Genomic DNA, 23,469 nt, shown 5'->3' with positions numbered 1-23,469 from the left:
TAATGTCCATAATATGATGGGAATTTTCTCATTTGCTATTTGGAGCTTCTTTGCCCTTCATAGCTACCTGGGAGCCAGTGATGCAGATTCATACACAGTCTGTTCCACCCATATGGCTGCATTATTTACCCCAGCCTTATGGGATCGCAGCACAGAAAAGCAGCTCCTAAGTGGCAGAACACTACCTGTGAATGGTTATGCTTTTCTTGAGCAGACATCAAGTAATAGCATAGTTCAGACTGACAAACATTTGAGGAAAAGAAAGTAGAGTGATGCAATTGTAAACAGTTTCCACCATATAGTTAAGTTTACTTAAACAATGACATATTGAGAAGTTTCATTTTGATACTAAAAATGTTTAGCAATATGATAGCTAATTCCATTTTTATTTTATTTAGAGGGATGCAGTAGACTTTAATGTTCACGTGGATACACAAGATCAAGGAATGTATCGTTTTTTAACATCACAACAGCTTTTCAAGCTCCTGGACTGTTTGTTGGAATCTCACAAATTTGCTAAAGCTTTTAATTCAAACAATGAGCAAAGAACTGCTCTGTGGAAAGCAGGTACAGCTTACAAATTTTAAGGATAAACTAGTTCAAAAGACTCTTAATTACTGTATTCTGATAGGTGCAGTAAAGAAAGACAGTAAGCACATCATCATACAGCAATAGGTGTAGTAGCAGCAGAGCAATGATTTCTCTTACGCCTTTTAATGCATACACCACAAGGGTTCCCTTTGCTGGAATTTTAGACTTACATCTGGATTTCTTGTTGATCCTTCTCCCTTAGTATCATGTCACAGACTGTGGTCAAATAGTTTGTTTTCATATAAACCTGTTCGCACCCAATCTTTTTGGTTTTAGAAGTATCCTGATCAAAAAGGATGGGTGCCATAAGAACCCTATGAACTAGTTTTTCATTCTTTCTCTGCCCCTGTGAATATACATTATTCCAAAGTAGGCTTTCAGATAAAGTTAGTAAAATCTAAATAGTGATATTGTTTTGACAGGTTTCAAAGGAAAATCTAAGCCCAATCTGTTGAAACAGGAGACAAGTAGTCTTGCCTGCGGGTTACGCATTCTGTTCCGTATGTACATGGATGAAAGTCGCAAAGATGCATGGGAGGAAGTGCAGCGGCGACTACTAAAGTAAGGACTCATTCACACGCTTTCAAAATTTAAGTGTACTGTTGAATTCTGCAGTACACAATTGTGTTGAATACCTACTTCATGGGGAAAGTGTGGTATGAATGCTTGAATTCCTACCTAATGTGCTTTCCTTCTGCTGCCCTGCTGCCCTCAGCTTCCTTCCGTAGGAAAACTGTGGATGCTGTGGTTGCCTTAGAGCATATGAGTCATTCTGCGGGATTTGCTGAGGTGTAGTCGTTACTTGTTGCAGCAAAACCAACAAACACTTCAAGCATCTGATGAAGTGGGCTGTGCTCAGTGAAAGCTCATACCATCATAAACGTGTTAAGTCTGCAAGGTGCCACAAGGCTCTTTGTACTACGTAAGAACTTTGTATAGTATGATCTGTATTACTAACATGTGAGCCTACAAGTGTATCTTGTATTTATGATTTGTCATTTCAAAAGCAGCGTTTCCCAACCAGTGTGCCTCCAGATGTTGTTGGACCACAACTCCCATCAGCCTCAGCCAGCATTGCCAATGGCTGAGGCTGATGGGAGTTGTGGTCCAACAACATCTGGAGGCACACTGGTTGGGAAAGGCTGTTTCAAGGTGATGCAATTCTGATATAAACTGGACCATTGGTCTCACCTGAAGGGTGATTTTCATAGGAGGAATGCCATCATGCGGGTTATAGCTCCACCTATCGTCCGAAGGCAAGAATGTTTCTGAAGTCAAGACTAGGGGCGCCAGGCCCCTCCCACTCTCCAGTTCATTCACAGCGAGTCCGAAGAGAGATATCTAAAAATGCAGGAGAAAAGGCCAACGGGCCTACCAGCAAGAACATAACAGAATAGCAACATTCATAATAATATGAGTCTAACATAGCGAGATAACAGTAATAGCAGTCTTGACTTCACTACTAATACAAAATATAATAGCGTAACTATAATATATAAAAAATCCCAATAAATATCTAGGTATCCTCCAACTGGGAGGGTCGTGATGGCATTCCTCCTATGAAAATCACCCTTCAGGTGAGACCAATGGTCTATTTTCCATAGGAGGAATGCCATCATGCGGGATGTACCAAAGCAGCCCATAACAGGGAGGGACCATGCACATCCTAATCATTATTAAGAACATGTTGCAACACTCGTCTGCCAAAAGAGGCAGCGGCAGCAGCATAACGATCTATTTTATAATGCCTTATAAACGAGTGTGGGGTAGACCAAACAGCAGCTCTGTAAATATCAGCAACAGGAGCATTGGTAGCGAAGGCAGCTGTAGTGGCCGCTGACCTAGTGGAATGAGCTGTTATACTAGCTGGAACTGGAAGCTTAAGGGACTCATAAGCTAAGGTAATACATGCACGCAACCAGCGGGATAAGGTGGAATTAGCTACTTTATGCCCCATAGACCTTGGGTGAAAGGATACAAATAAAGACTCAGTTCGTCGTATCTCCTGGGTCCTAGACAGGTAGGTCTTGAGAGACCTCCGGACATCCAACGAATGCCAAGCCTTCTCGAGAGGATGGGTAGGTTTTGGACAAAATGAAGGAAGAACAATGTCCTGGTTGCAGTGGAAAACTGAATTGACCTTGGGACGGAAGGAAGGATCAGTTTTCAGCACAACAGAGTCCTTGCGAAATACACAGAGATGGCGGGCAGAAGACAATGCGCCCAGTTCCAAAACTCGTCTCGCAGAAGTGATCGCGATCAGGAACAGGACCTTGAAAGACAGCATACGTAGAGGCACAGTCCTGATGGGCTCAAACGGAGGGCGTTGTAAAGTCTGCAGCACCTTTGACAAACTCCATGGAGGAAAACGGTGGACTACAGCCGGTGAGCATAGAGCAGTGCCTCTGAGGAAGCGTTTGATGAACGGATGTGAGGCAATAGGGGCAGCAGAGGAGGACACTGAAAGAATGGACGACAGAGTGGACGCATGTCGATGTAAGGTGTTGGGCCTGAGTCCCATCATGAGGCCCCTATGAAGGTATTGCAGCACCTGTTGTATAGTGGCCTGTGAAGGATCAAGGTGCTGAGTCTGACACCACCTGGAGAATGCCACCCAAGTATGTTGATATATATGGGTGGTGGATGGTCATCTTGAGGCTAAGATAATGTCAATAACAGTGTCAGACAGTCCAGCCGACCTCAAATGTCGCCGTTCAAAAGCCACGCTGTTAGGTTGAGCCAATTGGGGTCGTGATGCCATACTGGGCCCTGGGATAGAAGGTCTGGCCTGACTGGAAGTGTCCAAGGATCCGTCACTGACATTGCAAGGAGATCCGAGAACCACGGTCGACGGGGCCAATATGGTGCTATCAGAACCAGCCGTGCCCTCTCGCGCCGCGCCTTCCTCAAGGTTCTGGCTAACAGTGAGATTGGAGGGAAGGCGTACAATAGACCATCCGGCCACGGTATTGACAGAGCCTCCACCGCTTCCGCTGTCGTGTCCAGGTATCGTGCGAAGTACCTGGAGAGCTGGCAATTGCGTCTGGAGGCAAACAGGTCGACTGAGAAGAGGCCGAACCGACGCTGGAGAAGATGGAAAACGGTCGGATGAAGTTTCCATTCTCCCAGAACGACCTGTTGTCTGCTGAGCCAGTCTGCTGTCACATTCCAAATCCCTCTGAGATGTTCTGCTTTCAGGGATTGTAGATGTTGTTCTGCCCAGTCGAAGATGAGATAAGCTAGGTTCTGCAGAGCACGGGACCTGGTGCCCCCCTGTCTGTTTAAATGTGATTTTACACACGTGTTGTCCGTTCGAATGAGAACATGGTCCAAGGGGAACAGAGATTGAAAATGAAGCAGAGCTAAGTCTTTAGCTCCAGCCAATTGATGCTCTGAGTCTGCTCTACTCGTGTCCAAACCCCTTGAGCGAACTGGGAGTTGCAATGGGCTCCCCAGCCAAGTAGACTGGCATCTGTGGTGATAACAGTCCTGCGGGGTTCTCTGAACAGAGTGCCCTTGGTAAGATGTTGGACCCTTGTCCACCAGTGGAATGAAAGGCGCAGTGCGAGGCTCAAGGGAATTGTGCGATGATTTGAGCTGGCAATGTCCTGCTGGAACGGCAACAAAGCCCACTGAAGGTGTCAAGTATGAGCTCGAGCCCATGGCACAATATGGATGGTGGAGACCAACATTCCGAGAGCCCTGGCTAGAAGCATGACGTCTGCGGATGTTTGGTGCATCAGGGACCGTGCGATGTCTGTGATAGTCGTTATGTGGTCTGGGGACAGGAACACTGTCGCTTGCAGGGTGTCCAACATCGCCCCTAGATGTTGTAGGCATTGGGTTGGTTGGAGATGGCTTTTGTCGAAATTGACTAGCCAGCCGTAGGCCTGCAAGACATGGAGCGTGAGCGTTAGATGGCGATGAGCCAGCTCCCTGGAACTCGCCCGTATGAGAAGATCATCCAAATAAGGGTAGATATGGACCCCTTGAAGCCGGAGGTAAGCCACTAGTATGAGTAGCACCTTAGTAAATACTCTCGGGGCAGACGAGAGACCGAAAGGCATCGCTCAATATTGGTAATGCTGGGAGCCAAAGGCAAACCGAAGGAATTTTCTGTGGGCTATGCAAATGGGCACATGGAGATACGCTTCCTTTAGGTCGATAGAAGCCAGGAAGTCTCCTTCGTGCAGGCTTTGTGTAATGGAGTGGAGGGATTCCATTTTGAACCTTTGATACTTTACGAAACGGTTAATGAACTTGAGGTCCAATACCGCCCTCCATGACAGATCTTGTTTGGGCACAGCAAATAGGAGGGAGTATACCCCTTCCGACCTCTCTGTAGTAGGGACTGGCTCTATCGCTGCTATGTCCAGGAGGTGATGTATGGCTGTCTGCATGATGCAGTGCCTGGCTAGTGCCCTGGGACAAGGGGAAGGATGAAACTTGTCTGGAGGTGTTGCCCAGAACTCTGTTGCATAGCCATAACAAAAAAGCTCTCTGATCCAGGCGACCTGAGTCAGACGCAGCCAATGGTCTCCAAACAAAAGCAATCTACCCCCAACCGGTATCACGTCAGTACTGCTTGTGCTGGCGAGACCCTCCCCTATATGGGGATGTAGAGGAACCTCTGCGCCCTTGGTACTGACCTCTGCCAGGGAAGCGTCTGTTCCAGGCTCCCCTGGAGGGACGGAAACCATAGAATTGAAATTCGCGGCCGCGTTCCTCGAAAGGGCTGGGTCGTGCAGTATGAAGGGAACCGCCTGAAAGGCCTGTGATCAGCGTTCTTGACAGTGGCCAAAACAGGCTTGCGAGCATCCTTGCGGTCAACAAGCACTGCCTTTAGGGCTTCCTCACCGAAGAGTAAAGATCCGGAATAAGGTGCCCTTGAAAGATTAACTCTGGCTGTAGTCAGCTTGCCAGTGACGAAGCCAGAGGGTCCGTCGAGCGACCACCTGAGCTGCCATAGCTCGTGCTCCCAGTTGGTTTGCGTCCAAGGTGGCATCAGCTACATACGCCGTTGTCTTGTGCAGTTTTATCAGTGACCTCCTTAGAGATACAGGATCGGGGTTAGGATCAGAGCTTGGAAAAGTTACTTTTTTGAACTACAACTCCTATCAGCCCCAGCCAGCATGGCCACTGGATTGGGCTGATGGGAGTTGTAGTTCAAAAAAGTAACTTTTCCAAGCTCTGGTTAGGATCCTCTAAAAGGTCATCCAACCACATCATCGCTGCCCTGGAAAAGCTGGAAGCTGATGCGGAGGCTCACATGGAGAAGGCGGTGGCTTCATGATTCTTACATAAGGCAAAGTCTAGCCTCCGCTCAGTGGCATCCTTCAGATGGGACTCTCCTTCCCTCTGCAAAAGGGATCTGGATACTAAACTGTAGATCGGCTCGTCTATGCCAGGAACAGCCAGTCTGCTGGTGAAGTCAGGAGCCAGAGAGTAAAGTCTGTTCGCAAGGGCGTTAAAGCGGCGGGTTTGTAATGGATGAGACCATTTGTCGTTGGCCAGTTTAGCAATGGGATCTGGCACAGGTAGGTAGTGCTCTGCTGGCGCGGGTGATTTCAAGACCCTGGCCCCTTTAATGCGGGAGCGGGAGCTGCCAGTTGTGTAGCTTGGAGACCAAGGGTGTTTAATACTCTGCGAGCAAGAAGCTGATAATCTGAGGCATCGAACAGGCAATAAAATGTATCCTCCTCATGTTCCGAATGATCACTCCATTCGTCTCCATCGGCTTGTACAGCAAAAGGTGACTCCTCCCCACAAGAAACGTCATCAAGGAATCTGCCTCTGGCAATGTCAAAGGGATTTGGGGAGCAAGATGGATTAGCCTCATTACATACATAGTGGTCCGTACTGTGCTGAGGTATGGCGGGGACTTGTGGCGGTGACTGTGTTTGAGTAAAAAATGACAGCGTGCCTTGTAGTTGTGTAAGGAACTCCTGAGACAGCTGCAGCCCTGGTGAAGTGGATGGTTGCGCTTGTAGAGGCGGCCCAGTGGGCTGTGACGATGGATAAGCCTGGGCGGTAGTATGGAAGGAGGCTGGCTGGTAGTTGGCTGTTCAGGAAATCCAGCAAAGTCCTCCTCCTCGGAGGAAGCAGTGGGAGAGTGAAATAGATTCGTTAACTGCTCCCGGGCTGCTCCATCAGAAGCCGGAACGGAGACATAACGTGGATGCTTGGTTTTGCTGTGGCTGGAAAGATGTTTAGTTTTGGCAACCGCTTTGGTGTGTTTATGCTTGGTCGCCTTAGATAGTTTTGGCTTGGCTGGCTGAGTTGTCGCCGGCTGTTCCGCCATCTTATATTTTCTATGGGTTTCAGTACACGGCCATGGATGGGGCAGAATGTACGGACCCGAACAGGCTCAGTACACGGCACACGGATGGGGCAGAATGCACTGGCAGATGGGTAAGTACACGGCCACGGATGGGGCAGAATGTACAATGTTAACGGTGTTTTTTTTTTTTTCTTTTCAATAATTTTTATTCAGATTTTCATAAAACATACAAGACAAAATCATAAAACATTCAAAGACAAAAAACAAAATCAAAAATAGTTAAACAAAAAGAAAAAAAGAAAAAAAAAAACAAAAATAAAAAATAAAGAGTAAAATATTGACTTCCCATTTGTCAAAGATCAAATCAGTTATAAGTCTATAATATATAACAATCCTGTCTCTTAAGTCATATTATAAAATCACTTTCCTCCAGTAGTTATCTTACTTAATCATCAAATCTCATAAACATTACTTTATTCTTTCCACAAAAAGTCAAAGAGAGGTTTCAATTCTTTAAGAAATATATCTATCAATTTTTTTTTCCAGATAAGCATATCGATTAATCCATCTCATTACTAATTATGATAATCTTATTGTCATAACCATAGTCAAAATAAACATTTCAATTAATCCATCACATCAGAATCTGTTAGGTTCAATAATTTCAGTAGCCATTGTTCTATTATCTCTATTAGTTCCATTTTCCATCTTCCATCTTCAGTAGTCTTGTTAAGTCCAGTAATTTCAATATCCAATCTTCCATTATCAGTATTCCATAATAATCTTGCTGTCAAAGCCATAGTCATATAGTAAGAGTCTGATGGGGATTACCTCTATCCCAAATATTTTCTTGCCATCCATTCTGAATAGGTTGCTGAAATACTGCTGTAAAATCATATCTCTGTTCTTTTTTTCAAAATACACTGGGTCATCTCTTAAAAGTTTTTCCATTGTCACATGGCTGCAGATAATTCCATAGATTTTCTCTATATTGGGCTCCATCACATCATTCCAGTCCAGAAGATTATCCATGCCATTGATAACTTTATCTCTAGAATCTTCATTCATTTCTTCAGAGATAACATTGAGTTCCAAACAATAGATTTTATTTCTAAAGTCCATAGACTCCAAATCTTGTTCCTGTTCCACGTTGGTTCCAATCTCCGGGATCTCCTCTCTCACAGGGACCCCTATTCCAGTCTCCAGGGTCGCCTCTCTCACAGGGACCCCTGTTCCAATCTCCGGGGTCTCCTCTCTCACAGGGACCCCTTCCAGGGTCACCTCTCTCACAGGGACCCTTATATCTTTAATCTCCTGCTTCATTTTACTCAATTCAATTTTCATTATCTCAATCTCATCCATTATTTTCTGAAACATAGTTATTTCCAGATTTTCAGCCACTTTCTTAATTGCCATTTTAAAAGAAAAATATAGGAAAACCACTTCTTATTTCAGCAACAATTGGGTTAATACTCCAAACTTGGTGACATCACAGTATAAACAGAGCAGACAGCCTTATCTCTCCAATAGTTAAGTAAACAAAATGCAGTTCCCAGGATCGAAACAATTAATGGCAATCGTCAAGAAACAGATTCGTCAAAATAAAATAGACCAAAAAGAGAGTAGTCTCAAAACAGTATAATATTTTTCAAAATAAAAATCTGGAATAGAAATCCCTCTTCTGTGTATATCTTTAGAATGCAAATCCAGGACAGCTTTTTGCAACAAAAACAGAGATAAGCTATTAATTAGTGCGTAGCAGAGAGAAGTTATGGCTCCCCAGTGAGATGTCAAAAACTGATCAATCTGGCAAATCTCTTTTAAACAGCAACAATTTAAGTCAAGTAAAAGAAAAATATAGAAAGAAGGGTGCTTGCCTGTTAATGCGTTCTCTCTTAGAAGATAAGGTGAACGTTCGCTTTATCAGATAGAGCTTGCTGTTAAAAATCCGTCCCACCTTCGTCGGCTGGACCTCGTCCCATAAATTAATGAGATCTGGTCGTCCCAACAAAAATAGGCTTTGAGGTTAATCTCTTCGTTTCTCCCTACCCGGGAGAAGTTTAATCAGTCAAAAAAAAAAGAAAAAACTGACTGATATATCTGAATAAGCTTCTTTTGAGGCAGGAGCCCGTCTCAAAAGCAGGCACAGGCTAAGTCACCCTTCCCGGAAGTCTGTTAACGGTGTTTTTTACATGGCCACGGATGGGGCAGAATGTACAGGAGCAACAGCCTTGGTACACGGCCACGGATGGGGCAGAATGTACAGTTCAGTCTTGATACACGGCCACGGATGGGGCAGAATGTATAGTTCGAGCAGCGTTGCACAATAACCACAGTCTTAGTACACGGCCACGAGTGGGGCAGAATGTACAATTCAAACAGCCAGGTTCACAGCCACAGCGTTGAGACAGTCAGATGAGAATGTGTATTTTCAATTGTGGCACTATAGGATTCTATCTGGTGCACACACACACACAGGGTAGATAGCACTGAGGACAGTGACTGGAAGTTTGAGTCTGCTAGCCACAGCTCTTTCATGCTAGGCCCCCTGCTAGAATAGACTAAACAGTAAAGGCAGGAAAAGGGAAACAAACAAACTGGCGCCCGCGGAAAGAGTGGGAAAATTAGCCAATCAAAAATGCTTGAGGTGAGGAAGAAGCAATGGCGGTTAAAGGGGAACACCAGCGAACTCCCAAAACGTCCTCAAAAAAAATGCTCTGAAGGCGCGGGACTGATAGGCACGATCGCAGGTAGTGAGCAGGCTTCTATAACTGCGGCAGATTCAACGAGCGAGGGGGGAAAATGGAGCCGCAGCCGCAGGCTCCAAGGCGGTTGCAGCGAGATTTAAACTGCCACAGAAAGAGCCGGGGGGAGGCGGGGTAGCCCACCCGGGAGGGACACTGAACTAGAAAAAGCCGCAGTCGCAGGCTCTGAAGCTGCCACGAAAATAGGCAGTGAGTGGGAAAACGAGAGAGAGAGAGGCGGCGCGAGGCAGAGAGCTGCAGTAGCGAGCTCCCGGATTAAGTCTGTGGCCACCTGCTGAGGGAGGGAAAACTGCAGCCGCAGTCTCCCGGAATGGCCGTTCGGCTAGGCAAGGAGCTGCAGCCGCAAGCTCCTGTAAAAAATCTGAGAACGCTGACTAAGGAAGGGAGAGCCGCTGCCGCGGTCTCCCAGAATCGCCATTCGGCTAGGCAGGGAGCTGCAGCCGCAAGCTCCTGCAACAAGGCTGTGTCCGCCACCTCAGAGAACAGAAAATAACTAGGGACTGAGGGAACAAATAGACAAAAAAGGACAAACAAGGTACAGACAGTCCCCCAGACTCTGAAGTAAACGACAGAGGGAAGGAAACAAGGTGGAATACAAACACCAAAAACCTCCACACCCTGTCACACAAACACACACAAAAAGACTTATCTATAAGCTACGCTATCGTAATTTCAAACTTGTTCGGTACGAAGGCAAGAATGAACTGGAGAGTGGGAGGGGCCTGGCGCCCCTAGTCTTGACTTCAGAAACATTCTTGCCTTCGGACGATAGGTGGAGCTATAACCCGCATGATGGCATTCCTCCTATGGAAAATATACAGTTTACCAATGAAAAATAATTTGTTGTCATTTGGTGTAGTGATTCTGTGAATAGAGATCTCTCTCCCACTATCTAGGCATATCTGAGCATCATTGGCTGCCAGCCTTTGCTGCACATCTCCATTTGCTTAGTGTCACTGCCCATTTTAAGATGGAACTATACCCATTTTATGTGATCAGCAAGTCATTCATTTACAGATGTTCCTTAGGAGCCATGCCTATTTTATATCCAGCTCCACGAAGACTGTACTGTGTAATTAATTGTTTTGTACTTGCCCGCTAAATAAACATCCCAGCTTTAACTATGACATGCGGAATCTACAAAGCACCTTGTCCTGTGATGTTGCCTTTAGTGTGTCTGCACTGAAGGGGACTACTAGGATCTTTTTCTGTATATGCTATTTTGTTTCTAATCTATGGTTCTGTTGCCATTAATTCTGACAACTATAAATAAAATCTCTAGTATAATAATGACATCAAATCTCACACTTTGAACTTTTATTTCCCATTGTGTTTTGCAGTGTCTGCAGTGAAGCTCTCAGTTACTTCCTTACATTGACATCAGAAAGTCATAGAGAAGCTTGGACTAGCCTGTTGCTTTTATTCTTAACAAAGGTCCTAAAAATAAGTGATGATCGGGTAAGTAAAAATCCTGGATGGATAAGGAATGTTGAATATTGTTTCCAAGACTCATAATGGAATACTTTTGAAGACCGCAGACTGTGAATATAAGGAGGGGTGGACCCTCTCTAGCCTGATTATTGATCAATCCAATTATCGTGGATTTAATGTGGATTGGGTCCCTACATCAAGTGGTAGGTCACAGGCTTGAACAGGCTTAACTTCTTTAATCAGAACCTCTCTACTGAAATAATCAAACTAGTCTTCTGGGTGTGGGAGAAATATATCATGATAAATGGGGATGCATCGTGATTGATTTGCCTTCTTCCTAACCTTTTTTTGGATTCAACTCTGAACCAAATCCAATGTAGAAACGGGTCTGAAAAATGGATTTTGCAATCCTTGTTGGAATCCAGGTTTTTGTCAACCTTCAACTCTAGTGACAAATAGTAAAACAAACCTTAATGACAGAAAAGCACGTAGCTGCTGCTGCTGCTATTTTGTCAATGCAAATGTTTTGTCCTTCCCCCTTCCTTGCATTTTGAATCATTGTAAAGAGAGGTTTTAAAAACAATTGTCTTGAGGAAAGGAACACCAAGATGCATTGTCTCTTAGAAAGATTAATAGAATTGCTTTGGATTTTTCATGATTTTTTTAAATAAGCCAGAATAAACCACTAAATCAGAACGAGCTGAAGGCTCTCACCTCATTTCAGCTTTGCTGTTGCTGCCTCCTTCACTTTGGAAATATGATCTAATGTACACCCATTGCAGATACTTTACATTTCAGTAATTCTTGCTATACTTATTGATGTATTGCATATCTATCATGTCATTACTGTAGTCTTTTGTGAATAAGATGACACCTAACAGGATTTCTCTTTCCCCCCACAACAGTTCAAAGCTCATGCATCATTCTATTATCCTCTCTTGTGTGAAATAATGCAGTTTGATCTGATTCCTGAGCTTCGAGCTGTCTTACGAAGGTTTTTTCTGCGGATTGGGATAGTCTTTCAAATATCTCAGCCATCAGATCAAGAAGTGGGAACAGCCAAGCAGTAGAAGTCTGGCTAAAGAAACAAAGGACCAAGATAACTTGCACTGAATGTTCATAAAAAGGTTTTATCTTTATATGGCAGTGTGCGTCTACGGGTTCACAATACAGATTTAAACTGTAATTTAGGCTTGCAACACTCTAGTTCTCCAGTGGATTCTCTCTCCCTCTTCCTGCACTGGTTTGTGTTGACCATAGAGCCAGTTTTAACAGTCTTATTGCCAGCCTGGGCTGTAATCCCTCTTACTTTCCTAAACAGAGATATATATCAAAAGATGTTTATGATGGCTGTGAATTTAAGATGTACCCAAAGAACTAACACATTTAAGAAGTTTGAACTTCTACAGAAGTACTACTCAGGAGGGCTGCATTTTGAAAAAGAAAGGTTTGTAGGAAAAGAAATGAAAATATTGCTTATGTAAGAGATCTAGCAACTATGTGGAATTCTTGTTCTAGAGGGTGTTTTTTTTTTTTTTTTTTGCACACTCAGGCTAACTGAGATATAGGTAATGATCCTTCTGTGAAAAATGTACAGAGATGCAGGTCTGTAATATAAAGTTCTAAATACTATATAGTTTTTTCCTGCATTCTTTTATTTCTTGTATTATTTCCTAGAGACCTGTAAGTTGGTTTACCAAATGCACTAGTATGGGGTTGAGTTATTTTTTTTATCTGTATCCCAAAACATAGTCTTGCTGACTTTTGTCAAGAGAACAGATTGAAAAATGTCACAACTGACTTTATCTGTTTGTAATATACCTGTGATAGGGCTTTTAAATATAATAAGCCATCGCAATGATCTTTCAGGACTGGAACTTGAATCACTGCAAATAAGTTTAGGTTTTGTCCACTGTCACTTTTTTTGGGTTGTTTGATGTAGATTTCACTATGTACAGAATTTAATGTTGAATATATTCAAGTAACAAATCTGGCATGGTTTGAGGATGGTTTTAAATTTATTGGAAATGTATTCATACTGTGAATTGTGCTCTGATGGTTAAAGAAAGATTGTCAAGCATTCTGTCTTACAATGGATGTAGAAAAAATTTTCAGATGGAAAAATGTATATGGTACAGCTCTGTAAAGTTTTCTATGTAAATTCTGTACAACTTTCTGTACAATATTGGTTCCCATCCGGCATATTCTAATCAGGTTATAGGTCAATAAAGTTTTTGAATTCTTTCATCGGTGCAATCAAAACCAATGCAATGTAAACCTACTTGTTTCAATGTTTTAACTTAAAATCCTTAACACAGGAACAGATTGACCATACAGTGTACTTCCTTCAGAATCTTTGCAAGTGGATGTAATTGTGGGTATTTAACTGCATGACTAATGGCATGTATCTAATGGCTGGAGTATTACTTCTACAAAAAGAAGAGAGGAGCAAGTAAAGCAATAGATTCTTTATCAGCAACTCATGTTCATCTTCAACGTAAGAGTCTTGCTGCATCAGGTCAAGAACCTACCTATTCTAGCATCTTGTTTCCTGTAATGGCCAGCCAGTTGCTTCAGGGAAGCTCACATGAGTACAACAGTACTTTTCTACTTGTATTACCCAGCAACTGGTAATATAATATGCCTTTGACATTGGGGATAATATAGCCATCATGACTAGTAGTCATAGATAGTCTTATCCTCCATGAATGTCCAATTCCCTTTTAAAAGCCATGTTGATTCTTCTTCAGCAAAACTTGGTCTTTTATATGCTTATCTTTAATAACGATTTAGTAATGATCTTCAATGTTCTCCAAAATTTTTTACACCTGAGCTTTTAATCTTCCTTCCCTCACACACGGTTTTGAGTTCATTGCAGCCAATGACAATGATTGACAATCATGATCAGAGGAAGCTCTCTGCGTTCTCTCATTTTAAAATCCATCCCCCCAAGTACTATGTTAAGCTTTTGCTATTAAAATATAATTTATTTTATAATCTTAAAATCATGACCATAAATACAATTAATAGTGTTCACTATTGATGTTAAAAACACACAAGGTGACAGAATAATTTAGCATTTTAGAACAAATGATTGGCTAGAAAAGATGGGATACAGAGTAAAGCAGCAAAATGAACCATTCTTAATCTATGCAGATCCTTCGACATCTACGAAATGTAAGAGAAATCCAAGCTACAGCACTCAGCTCTGTTAAATGCAGGACGTGTTTCACAATCTTGTTCTAAGACTTGAGGACTGAGGTAATTTTTCAAACAAAAAAATACAAAGAGTAAACTGGAAAACCTTGCCTCTGTGCCATTCAACAAGCTGAATGTGTGTGTGCTTAGCTCTAAGCTGAAATGTTCAGGATGACCTACTGCAGGAGTTTCACTTCCAAGGTTAAATCTTACCAGTACCATACTGACCATTTAACTTCAGAAGACAGAATTGCAGCAGTTTGTCATAATTTGTTTGCCTGCCTGTTTACAATATTTGTTACAGCTGTGCTTCTGTACACAGCATTTAAAGTTAAAAGTGCAGTAGTGGAGAAACATTCTTTTGAAAGGCACAACTGGCTTCACTACAGATTTATTCAGCCATGGGCAGTTGACAGTCCCTGCCAATTGAAAGGTAAGTTCATCTCAGAAGAAAGTTTAGCTTGATTTGACTGCTCAGCCATAAATCGTTTAAGGGTTTCCGACGTTCCAGGTCTCAACCAAGGCTCAGTTGCCACTGTCTCAACAGAGTTGGATCTTCTGTCATCTTTAGATAGCAACTCCTTCCCGATGTCATCAGCATTTCCCAGTGAAATATCATCAGCTTGAGGGAAAGAAACCAAGTTTAGCTATTGCTGTTATTTTTAAAGCACACTATTGCTATGACAACTTTCCCTGATGTTGGAAGTTTTCAAACTTTATTAGATTCTTCAGTCATGGACATTCAGAACAAAACTGCAATAGGATGGTGTGTTTTTTAATACAGTTGGCATTGGCTATGCAAACAGGATAGTGGCCTAGGTTGGTTTCAAATATTCTCCTCCCAGTAAGTGATTAGTGAAATAAAATGTCTCTTCTCAAAATCCTTTCGTAACAGTAGAAGACAAGAGGCATTAGCCACTGTGTTCCACACTCAGACTAGAGGAAACCCCTCTCTGTCTACATTTATATTACATAAGAGGTGTACAGAGGAAGAATCTGTATAGCAGAGATGGGGGGAAGCTGTTGCCCTCCCATTACTAATAGACTACAATTGCCAGTGTTCCTGACTGGCCATGCTGGTTGGGGCTGATAGGAACTGGGGTCCAACAATATCTGGACGGCCAGAGGCTCATATCTGCTGTAGAGAATATAAAGGGGAAGAGACAACTGCTAATGGGGTTTTAGTTAGAAATTTTCACAGTGTAGTGCACAATACATAGTTTGGTAAGCATGACCATTATCAGGAAATCCCCCAATGCTTCTTTGCCTTTGTAATCAGTTTCTGCACATGTGAAACTCCATATTGCCCATGTGAACCTCTTGAAGACTGGAATTATACATTCACAAGGGACTGGGGTTCTGGATGAACACCAGCTGTATTGGGTGCGCAGAAGCTATTTGTAAACAAGACAAATACAGAACACAGATATGAACCTTTGCAGGGGAAGCTCCCTTCAGCAAACCAGCTTCCATGCACCTAGTAAAGCTGATCTGTGAAGAGGAGCCTTTGCATTGGTTGCATTGAGATCAGAATCCAAAAAGTAGGATAGAGATCAGAATCTAAAAATTGTGCATCTGCTCTGTGCAGGGGGGGGGGGAGGATCTATGCCTTGACAAAGTGAAGCAAAGCTCCCATGAGTTGTGACAATACGGACTGGGGACCATACTGACATGGGGGAGGGGAAGCACACTGTAATATTGTATCTTACTAAAAGAAAATTGTGTCTCACTTTCTAATCATAAGTGAGATGCCAGGTAGGGTGGGGGAAAGGGTGAGCTTTCCAGAAGCAAAATTTACAGCGTACAAGGAAAACATGTGGGAAAGGGGGATAAGAGAGCCCTTCGAAAGCAGAACAGGTCAGTTGTGATCAGAGGGAAAGATTTACCATGGCTCTCCAATTTCAGTGATTTAGGGGAAGAGTAAATACAAACAAAACCACAAGGAGGAAAGATAATATCTTTTATTCCTCCCTCAACTATAAAAAGGTCCATAGCACAAAAGCCCCTGGATCTATCTGTCTGCAATTTGGCTGGTTTGTTATTGGGCACCTCTCATGTCTGCCCTTTTCAGAACACAGAGCACCTTGTCCACAGATTGGACTGGTTCCCAAAATGACAAGTACACAACAAATCCAAATCTTGTGGACAGTGCATACCCCTACCAAAAAGCATCTTCAAATATATATCTATAGAGGCAAGACACCAAATTTGGCTAGTTACTCACCCTGACCATCACTTCCTTTCTATAAAGAAAATGTCAAAAATGAGTCCAGATTTTGTAGATGCAACATGCTAACCTATCAAGAAAGAATATATATTTGGGGGAAGTCTTCAAAAACACTTTTGTTAGTTTCTATAAAGTTTGGCAGTGCTACCCGCAACATTCTTAACCTTTATTGATTACTCTTGATGAATAATGCTGAAGGGGTAGAGGGAATTCTCATCAAATTTGCAGATAACACCAAACTAGAAAGGGTAGCTAATACCTCAGAAGACAGGAATAAACTTCAAAATGACCTGGATCAAATAGAAAAGTAGGTTGAAACAAACAGAATGAAATTCAATAGAGAAATATGCAAGGTTCTGCATTTTGGCAAAAAAAACCCTGCATAAGTTTAGGATGGAGGGTACCTAGCACAGCAGCAGTACGTGTGGTTTTGTACTGTTGCTATTTGTATTATGTTTTAGGTTTCATGTTTGACTTATTTTTATTTTGTGGTTTTAATTTTTTCACCATATACCACTCAGAAAACCTTTATTACTGGGCAGTATAAATATTGTAAAGTAGATAACTAAATGTGACAAGGATCTTGGGACTGTAGTCAATCACAAGCTGAACACGAGTTAGTGTGATACTGCTGCATTAGCAGAACCAGTTTCCAAGTCACAAGAACAAACAGTTCCACTTTTTTCTGCACTTTAGTCAGATCTCATCTGGGTAACTGTGTCCAGTTCGAGGCACTGCACTTTAAGGAGGATGTAGACAAACTGAAACAGGTTTGGAAGACAGCAGCAAAGAAGTCCTATGAGGAAAAGTTGGAGGATCTGGGCATCAGCCTGGAAAACAGACGAACAGTGCAATCCAATACATGTCAACTCAGAAGTAAGCTCCATTGGTTTCAGTGGGACTTACTCCCAGGTTAGCATATAATGGATTGCAGCCTAGGCTAACACAGTTCAAATACCTAAAGGGTTGTCACATAGAAGAGGGAAAAGACTTGTTCTCTGCTGCCACAGAGGGCAGAATGAGATCTAATAGGGTTAAAGAACGATTTTCAGTTAAATATTAAGATAAACTTAATAGTAAGAGCAGTTTGACAACAGAACCAATTAGTGGAGGGGGGCCAGGAGGAGGCTCTCCTTCACTGGAGGTTTCCAAGCAGAGGCTAACAGCTATCTGTTCAGAATGCTTTAGCTCTGATTGCCAGACTAGTACTTCAGTGAAGGGGAGACGAGTTCTAAGTTGGGGGCTTCAGTAGTTTCCAAACATTTGGAAATGATGGAGTGCAGCATTCGTTTGCTGAACTGTAGAAGCACATCAATAGCATGCCGGCAATTAATACTCTGGTCCTTCTAAGCAGAAGTGCTGTTGCCAAGGCAATTTTTGCTCCTTCCGTATTTATGAATTGGGATTCTTCCACCCAACACAGAACTTCACATTCTGTGAATGTGTGCTGAATGCCTCGTTTTCTCAATATCCTCTATATTAACATTCAGCAAAATGACCTTACCTATATGAATGGCCTTCTTTTGCAGCTCATTCAGTCTTTGCAGTCGCTCTTCATTTCTGGCTTTCAGCTGATCTACATTGATACTAGAACTTGAGTGCAGAGAGTTGCTATCAGATTGTGGTGGTGGAGTCAACCTAAGGGCAGCAGCATCCTACAGATTTAAAGACGTGTGAGAAATTGCATGATATATATCTGCTGAGGAAAAATGAAAATACTATCTACATAAAATTTGCATACATCTTCACCCACATAATCAGCTATTAAAATACACAGTACACTATTAGGAAATATGCAGATGAGTACTACACTGGAGTAAAAATCTACTTCATGGCCTTGTTAAATAGTAACATGTCCCCGTGCTACCCTACCCGACTTCTGTTGCATAAAGCAGCTGTTCAACTGCACGACATAGCTTTTGATTTTTAATGGCACTCACCACAATATTAACAGTTAATGTTTAAAAGGTAGTAAAAGGGTGTTAGTAGACATAATTGATGTTAAAAACATCCATATCTACCTACTGCCAAAGACCAGACACTCAGCTGGATAAAATACCTTTTTTTTTGTTTTAGTACAGCTGGGTTTTTCAGAATAGAGGATGTCTCAGTACCTGTAACTCTAACACTGAAAAAGTGGGATTAAAAAGGGCATTGTGAGGATTTTTTTAGCTCCATTTTTGGTCCCTAGGATGCCCAGAGCATTTCTTATCCTCAGAAACCGCCCAGTGGGTAGGGACCCTTACTCTAGGTGCTTGGGCACCTGTGTGATCACTAGATCCTGTCCCTTTAAATACAGTTTATGTAGGGTAGTAGCCCTGGCCGCCCTCTTGCCACCCTTCTCCCCTCTCTTGGCTTGCTACTGAGGTTAGCAGCCACAAACGCTTTCCTAAATCTTGCCTCCCCCTTCTCCTCAGATAAATCCTTCTTTCCTCTCCCTTCTCCTCTCTGCTTCATAGAATTATAGAATAGTAGAGTTGGAAGGGGCCTATAAGGCCATCGAATCCAACCCCCTTTGTCTCTTCTCCCTCTAATCCTTCTCAGTTTTCCTACTCTCTCATCCCTTCCTCTTCCCTCTACTTGTTTCTGTACACACCTCTTGGTTCCCGCTCCCTCTGCCTGGGACCTGCCTCAGGCCCATGTCCTCTGTCTTCCTGTCAGGTATTGTCTCGAGGCTCCTCCAGCCCCAGCATCCCACCTCTCAGTTTCCATCCTGTCCTGCTCAGCTTCTAACTGAGCTGATGGAACATCCGAACAGAGGCTAATACATCATACCTTTGCCTCCTGACAGGCATACTGTATACACATAACAGCCTTGATCAAGCTAAAAGTTAATTGTACGTAAGTCTCGTTGAGAAAAAATGAATGGGATAAACATTGATTTCAATAAACACAACAACTTTTAGTTGGATAGGAACCCATGCATTCTGCTACCTTTTTCTTTTCTCGCCTCCTTTCTCTTGCAGAGACAGAAGGTGGAGGAGTTGAATTCACATTGAAGTTATGTTCTTCTAAAATAGGAAAGGTCTCGCCCTCAGTACCTAGGAAAAGGAAGATTCTAAAAATTAGCACGTTTTTAAGCAAGAACTATGAAAACAAACAATAATACACTCAGTGTGCTACAGCCAGCTTCAAGTGTCGTAAGAACCACAACTACAAAAGACACATGTACATATTTAATAACATGTCTAAAGTGAACATACAGGGAAAGTCTCTCTCTGAAGCAGCACTCATGCCATGTTTGCACACTTCCAAGAAACATCTGGCTGGCCAATGCTGGCAACAGTGAAGCTGCTTTAAACTCCAAAGAGGTTGAGTGCCTGCATATGTGTGCTTACCAACAAGGTTTAGAAATATCTTACTAATTCTAGTTTAGCTTTATTTAACTCTCCAAATATAACTGTCATACTGATATGCTCAGATTTATTTTGTTCTATACATCTCAAATAATACAGAAGCAAGCAACTAAACCACAAGGCTTTCCTTTCTTGATTTATATGGAAGATTGCAAAGCAGCAGTGGTTGACAGCTACATTTAAGAGAATAACAGGACTAAATCCACAAACAGATCATACCTAAAATTATTTCCATATGTACACATAATTTGCTTTATTTGAGTTATCTGGAGGGTCTCATTTTGTATTAAGAGATGAGTTTTGAACCAGTGTGGCACGGAAAAATTAGACGAGGGGAAAAGGGTTCATATCTACCGTCAACCAGAAAGCTACCTAGATGACTTTGGCCATTGTGCCTGCAGGACCCAGTGCCTTCAGGAGGAAGGGGACCACCACTGCCCAGGGAAGAAGAAGAGCTGTTTGCTGCTGCTGTCTGCCTGCTGGCTTGCTGCTGCTGCTTGGCTACCACCATCACCCTCTCCCTGTTGGACTTCTGCTCTGCAAGGATCATGCCTGGCAGGACCAGGCCCCCAGGTACTCAGCCAGCTGTTGCTGATATCGTTCACCTGACCCTTCGCTGGAGGGAATACATAAGCCAGCTGGCTGAGGTGGCTCCTGCTTTGCAGATTGCCCAGCTTTTTGTGGGTCTTGAGTCATGTGCCTGGGAGAGAGGACTCAGAGCCAAGTGGGGAGACTTGAGGGGACCCCATTCAGTGTAGTGACGGGTAGAGGGATATATGGCATTGTGAGAAGGACTTGCCAGGTAAGGGGAACGCGGCCCAGGCAATTAACGGCTGTGCCTTGTTCCAGTCCTCCCCACACCCGCAGGTTTGTTGGTTGCCCTATCAGCCAGCTCTCGGACCTCCGGATGCTGCTCCTAAATGCCAGATCAGTGCATAATAAGGTATCCCTCATTCATGATTTAATTGTGGATGAGGCAGCCGATCTGGGGGTCGGGGAAGGGGGGTTGCTGTGGTCTATAGGAGCTCCATCTCCCTCTGCAAGCACCCTGTCCATGTGACTACTGGTCTGGAGTGTTTGCACCTTGTGTTGGGTCAGCAGGACAGACTGGGGATTCTGTTGGTATACCACCCACCCTGCTGCCCAACAGACTCCTTAGCTGAGCTGACGGAGGTGGTCTCGGGTGTACTGTTGAGATCCCCCAGACTGTTGGTTCTGGGGGATGTCAACATCCATGCTGAGGCCACCTTATCCGGGGCGGCTCACGATTTCATGGTCTCCATGACAACCATGGGACTGTCCCAATATGCCACTAGCCCAACACATGTAGCAGGGCATACTCTAGACTTGGTTTTTGCAACTGGACATGGAGATGGTGATCTGAATGTGGGGGACGTTACATCAGTCCCTCTGCCATGGACAGATCACTGCTTGCTGAAGTTTAGACTTGCAGCAGCTTTTCCCCTCTGCAAGGGTGGGGGACTTATTAAGTTGGTCCGCCCCCAGAGACTAACAGACCGGATGGTTTCCAAAGGGCTGGAGAGTTTTCCGGCTGAGAGGGCTGGCGCTCCTGTCGAAACCCTGGTGAAACTGTGGAATACAGAAATGACCCGGATAGTTGACATGATTGCTCCTGAGCACCCTCTCCTGTGTAGAGCTCATATGGCTCCATGGTATACCCCAGAGCTGAGAGCGATGAAGCAATACAGGAGGCGGTTTGAGTGCAGATGGAGACGAACTCACACACTGGTAAGTGCCTATGGTAAGCTGTATTTAGGGGCAGTGAGAGAAGCAAAAAACCAATATTTTGCTGCCACTATCAAATCATCAATCTGCCGCCAAGCGGAGCTCTTCAGAATTGTCCAGGGGCCTATTACACTCTGGCCCCAAGGACATAGTAGATCCATCTGAGGCCTGCTATAATGAATTTGCTAGGCACTTCCAGGATAAAATCTTTAGCATCCGCCAGGACTTAGACTCCAGTGTTATAGCAGGTGAATCAAGCGAGGTATCCAGAGCACAGCCTTGTCCCGATTTCTCGGATGAGTTTCAGTTGGTACAGCTTGAGGATGTTGACAAGGTGCTTGGACGGGTTTGTGCAACCACTTCTGTGCTGGATCCTTACCCTTCTTGGCTAATAAAAGGTAACAGGGATGGAACAGCCGGCTGGGCCAGGGAAGTGATTAATGCCTCTCTGCGAGAGGGGGTGGTCCCTGGCTGCCTGAAAGAGGCGGTAGTGAGACCACTCCTGAAGAGACCCTCCCTGGACCCAGAAAATCTTAATAATTATTGGCCAGTGGCAAATGTTCCATTCCTGGACAAGCTCCTTGAACAAGTGGTGGCAGACCAGCTCCAGACACTCTTGGATGAAACAGATTATCTGGATCCATTTCAGTCGGATTTCAGGCCTGGTTTTGGCACGGAAACAGCCTTGGTCTGATGACCTCTGTCAGAAGAAGGAGAGGGGGAGTGTGACTCTGTTGATTCTCCTTGATTTCTCACTGGCTTTCGATACCATCAACCATGGTATCCTTCTGGGAAGACTGGCTGAGTTGGGAGTGGGAGGTACTGCATGGCGGTGGTTCCGCTCCTGCTTGGCGGGTTGGCTCCAGAAGGTGGTGCTTGGGGAACATTGCTTGGCACCCTGGACTCTCCAGTGTGGGGTTCCGCAGGGGTCAGTTCTGTCCCCCATGCTGTTCAACATCTACATGAAACCGTTGGGTGCGGTCATCCGGAGCTTTGGAGTGCATTGCCATCAGTATGCTGATGACACACAGCTCTACTTCTCCTTTTCATCTTCTTCAGGTGAGGCTGTCAATGAGCTGAACCGGTGTCTGGCTGCGACAATGGACTGGATGAGGGCAAATAAACAGAGGCTCAATCCAGACAAGATTGAGATGCTGTTAGTGGGTGGTTCTTCTGACCGGATGGTGGATGTCCAACCTGTCCTGGATGGGGTTGCACTCCCCTTGAAGGAGCAGGTTCGTAGCTCAGGGGTTCTCCTAGAACCATCTCTGTCACTTGAGTCTCAGGTAGCCTCAGTGGCATGGAGTACCTTCTACCAACTTCGGGTGGTGGCCCAGCTACGCCCATAGCTGGACAGGGATAACCTGGCTTCAGTGGTCCATGCTCTGGTAACCTCCAAGTTAGATTACTGCAATGCACTCTATGTGGGGCTGCCTTTGAAGACGGTTTGGAAACTGCAACTTGTGCAAAATCCAGCTGCCAGATTGGTAACAGGGACCAGACAGTTCAAACATATAAAACCGATTCTGGCCCGCTTGCATTGGCTGCCTGTATGTTTCCAAGCTCAATTCAAAGTGCTGGTTTTAACCCATAAAGCCGTACACGGCTTGGGACCACAATATCTGATGGAATGCCTCTCCCGACACGAACCCACCCATACACTACGCTCAACATCCAAGGCCCTCCTCCGGGTGCCTCCTCCGAGGGAAGGTGGGAGTCTGGGCAACAAGGGAGAGGGCCTTCTCAGTGGTGACCCCCAAATTATGGAATGATTTATTTGACGAGGTACGCCTGGCGCCAACACTGTTATCTTTTCGGCACCATGTCAAGATTTTCCTCTTCTCCCAGGCATTTTAGCTTTTTTAAATTTTTTTT

The 23,469-nt window shown here is 44.0% G+C and overlaps 2 protein-coding genes across 13 annotated transcripts in view; one reads left to right on the top strand and one right to left on the bottom strand.

Annotated features, from left to right (window-relative positions):
- The window catches only part of ARFGEF1 (ADP ribosylation factor guanine nucleotide exchange factor 1), a 148,397-nt gene extending 135,086 nt beyond the window's left edge, over positions 1-13,311 (top strand). For 2 of the 4 annotated variants that reach the window (XM_061600560.1, XM_061600552.1), the window contains exons 36-40: positions 399-567; positions 1,014-1,152; positions 6,916-7,002; positions 10,977-11,094; positions 11,973-13,311. In XM_061600560.1, the coding sequence (XP_061456544.1) occupies positions 399-567; positions 1,014-1,152; positions 6,916-7,002; positions 10,977-11,094; positions 11,973-12,137 (678 nt within the window). In that variant the 3' untranslated portion in view covers positions 12,138-13,311. The remainder of the gene's footprint in view (positions 1-398; positions 568-1,013; positions 1,153-6,915; positions 7,003-10,976; positions 11,095-11,972) is intronic. The other 2 variants (XM_061600570.1, XM_061600578.1) reach the window with 1 other exon arrangement.
- A 772-nt stretch (positions 13,312-14,083) lies between these two features.
- CSPP1 (centrosome and spindle pole associated protein 1) overlaps positions 14,084-23,469 on the bottom strand; it is a 109,926-nt gene continuing 100,540 nt past the window's right edge. For 8 of the 9 annotated variants that reach the window (XM_061600593.1, XM_061600630.1, XM_061600649.1 and 5 more), the window contains 3 exons: positions 19,427-19,533; positions 17,997-18,147; positions 14,084-14,887 (listed from right to left, as the gene is read on the bottom strand). In XM_061600593.1, the coding sequence (XP_061456577.1) occupies positions 14,661-14,887; positions 17,997-18,147; positions 19,427-19,533 (485 nt within the window). In that variant the 3' untranslated portion in view covers positions 14,084-14,660. Of the gene's footprint in view, positions 14,888-16,489; positions 16,563-17,996; positions 18,148-19,426; positions 19,534-23,469 lie in introns of all 9 variants that reach the window. The other variant, XR_009759475.1, reaches the window with a different exon arrangement.

This window comes from Rhineura floridana, chromosome 1 (assembly GCF_030035675.1).
Source record: "Rhineura floridana isolate rRhiFlo1 chromosome 1, rRhiFlo1.hap2, whole genome shotgun sequence".
NCBI classification, from domain to species: Eukaryota; Metazoa; Chordata; class Lepidosauria; order Squamata; family Rhineuridae; genus Rhineura; species Rhineura floridana.
This window is presented reverse-complemented; position numbering and strand designations above follow the sequence as displayed.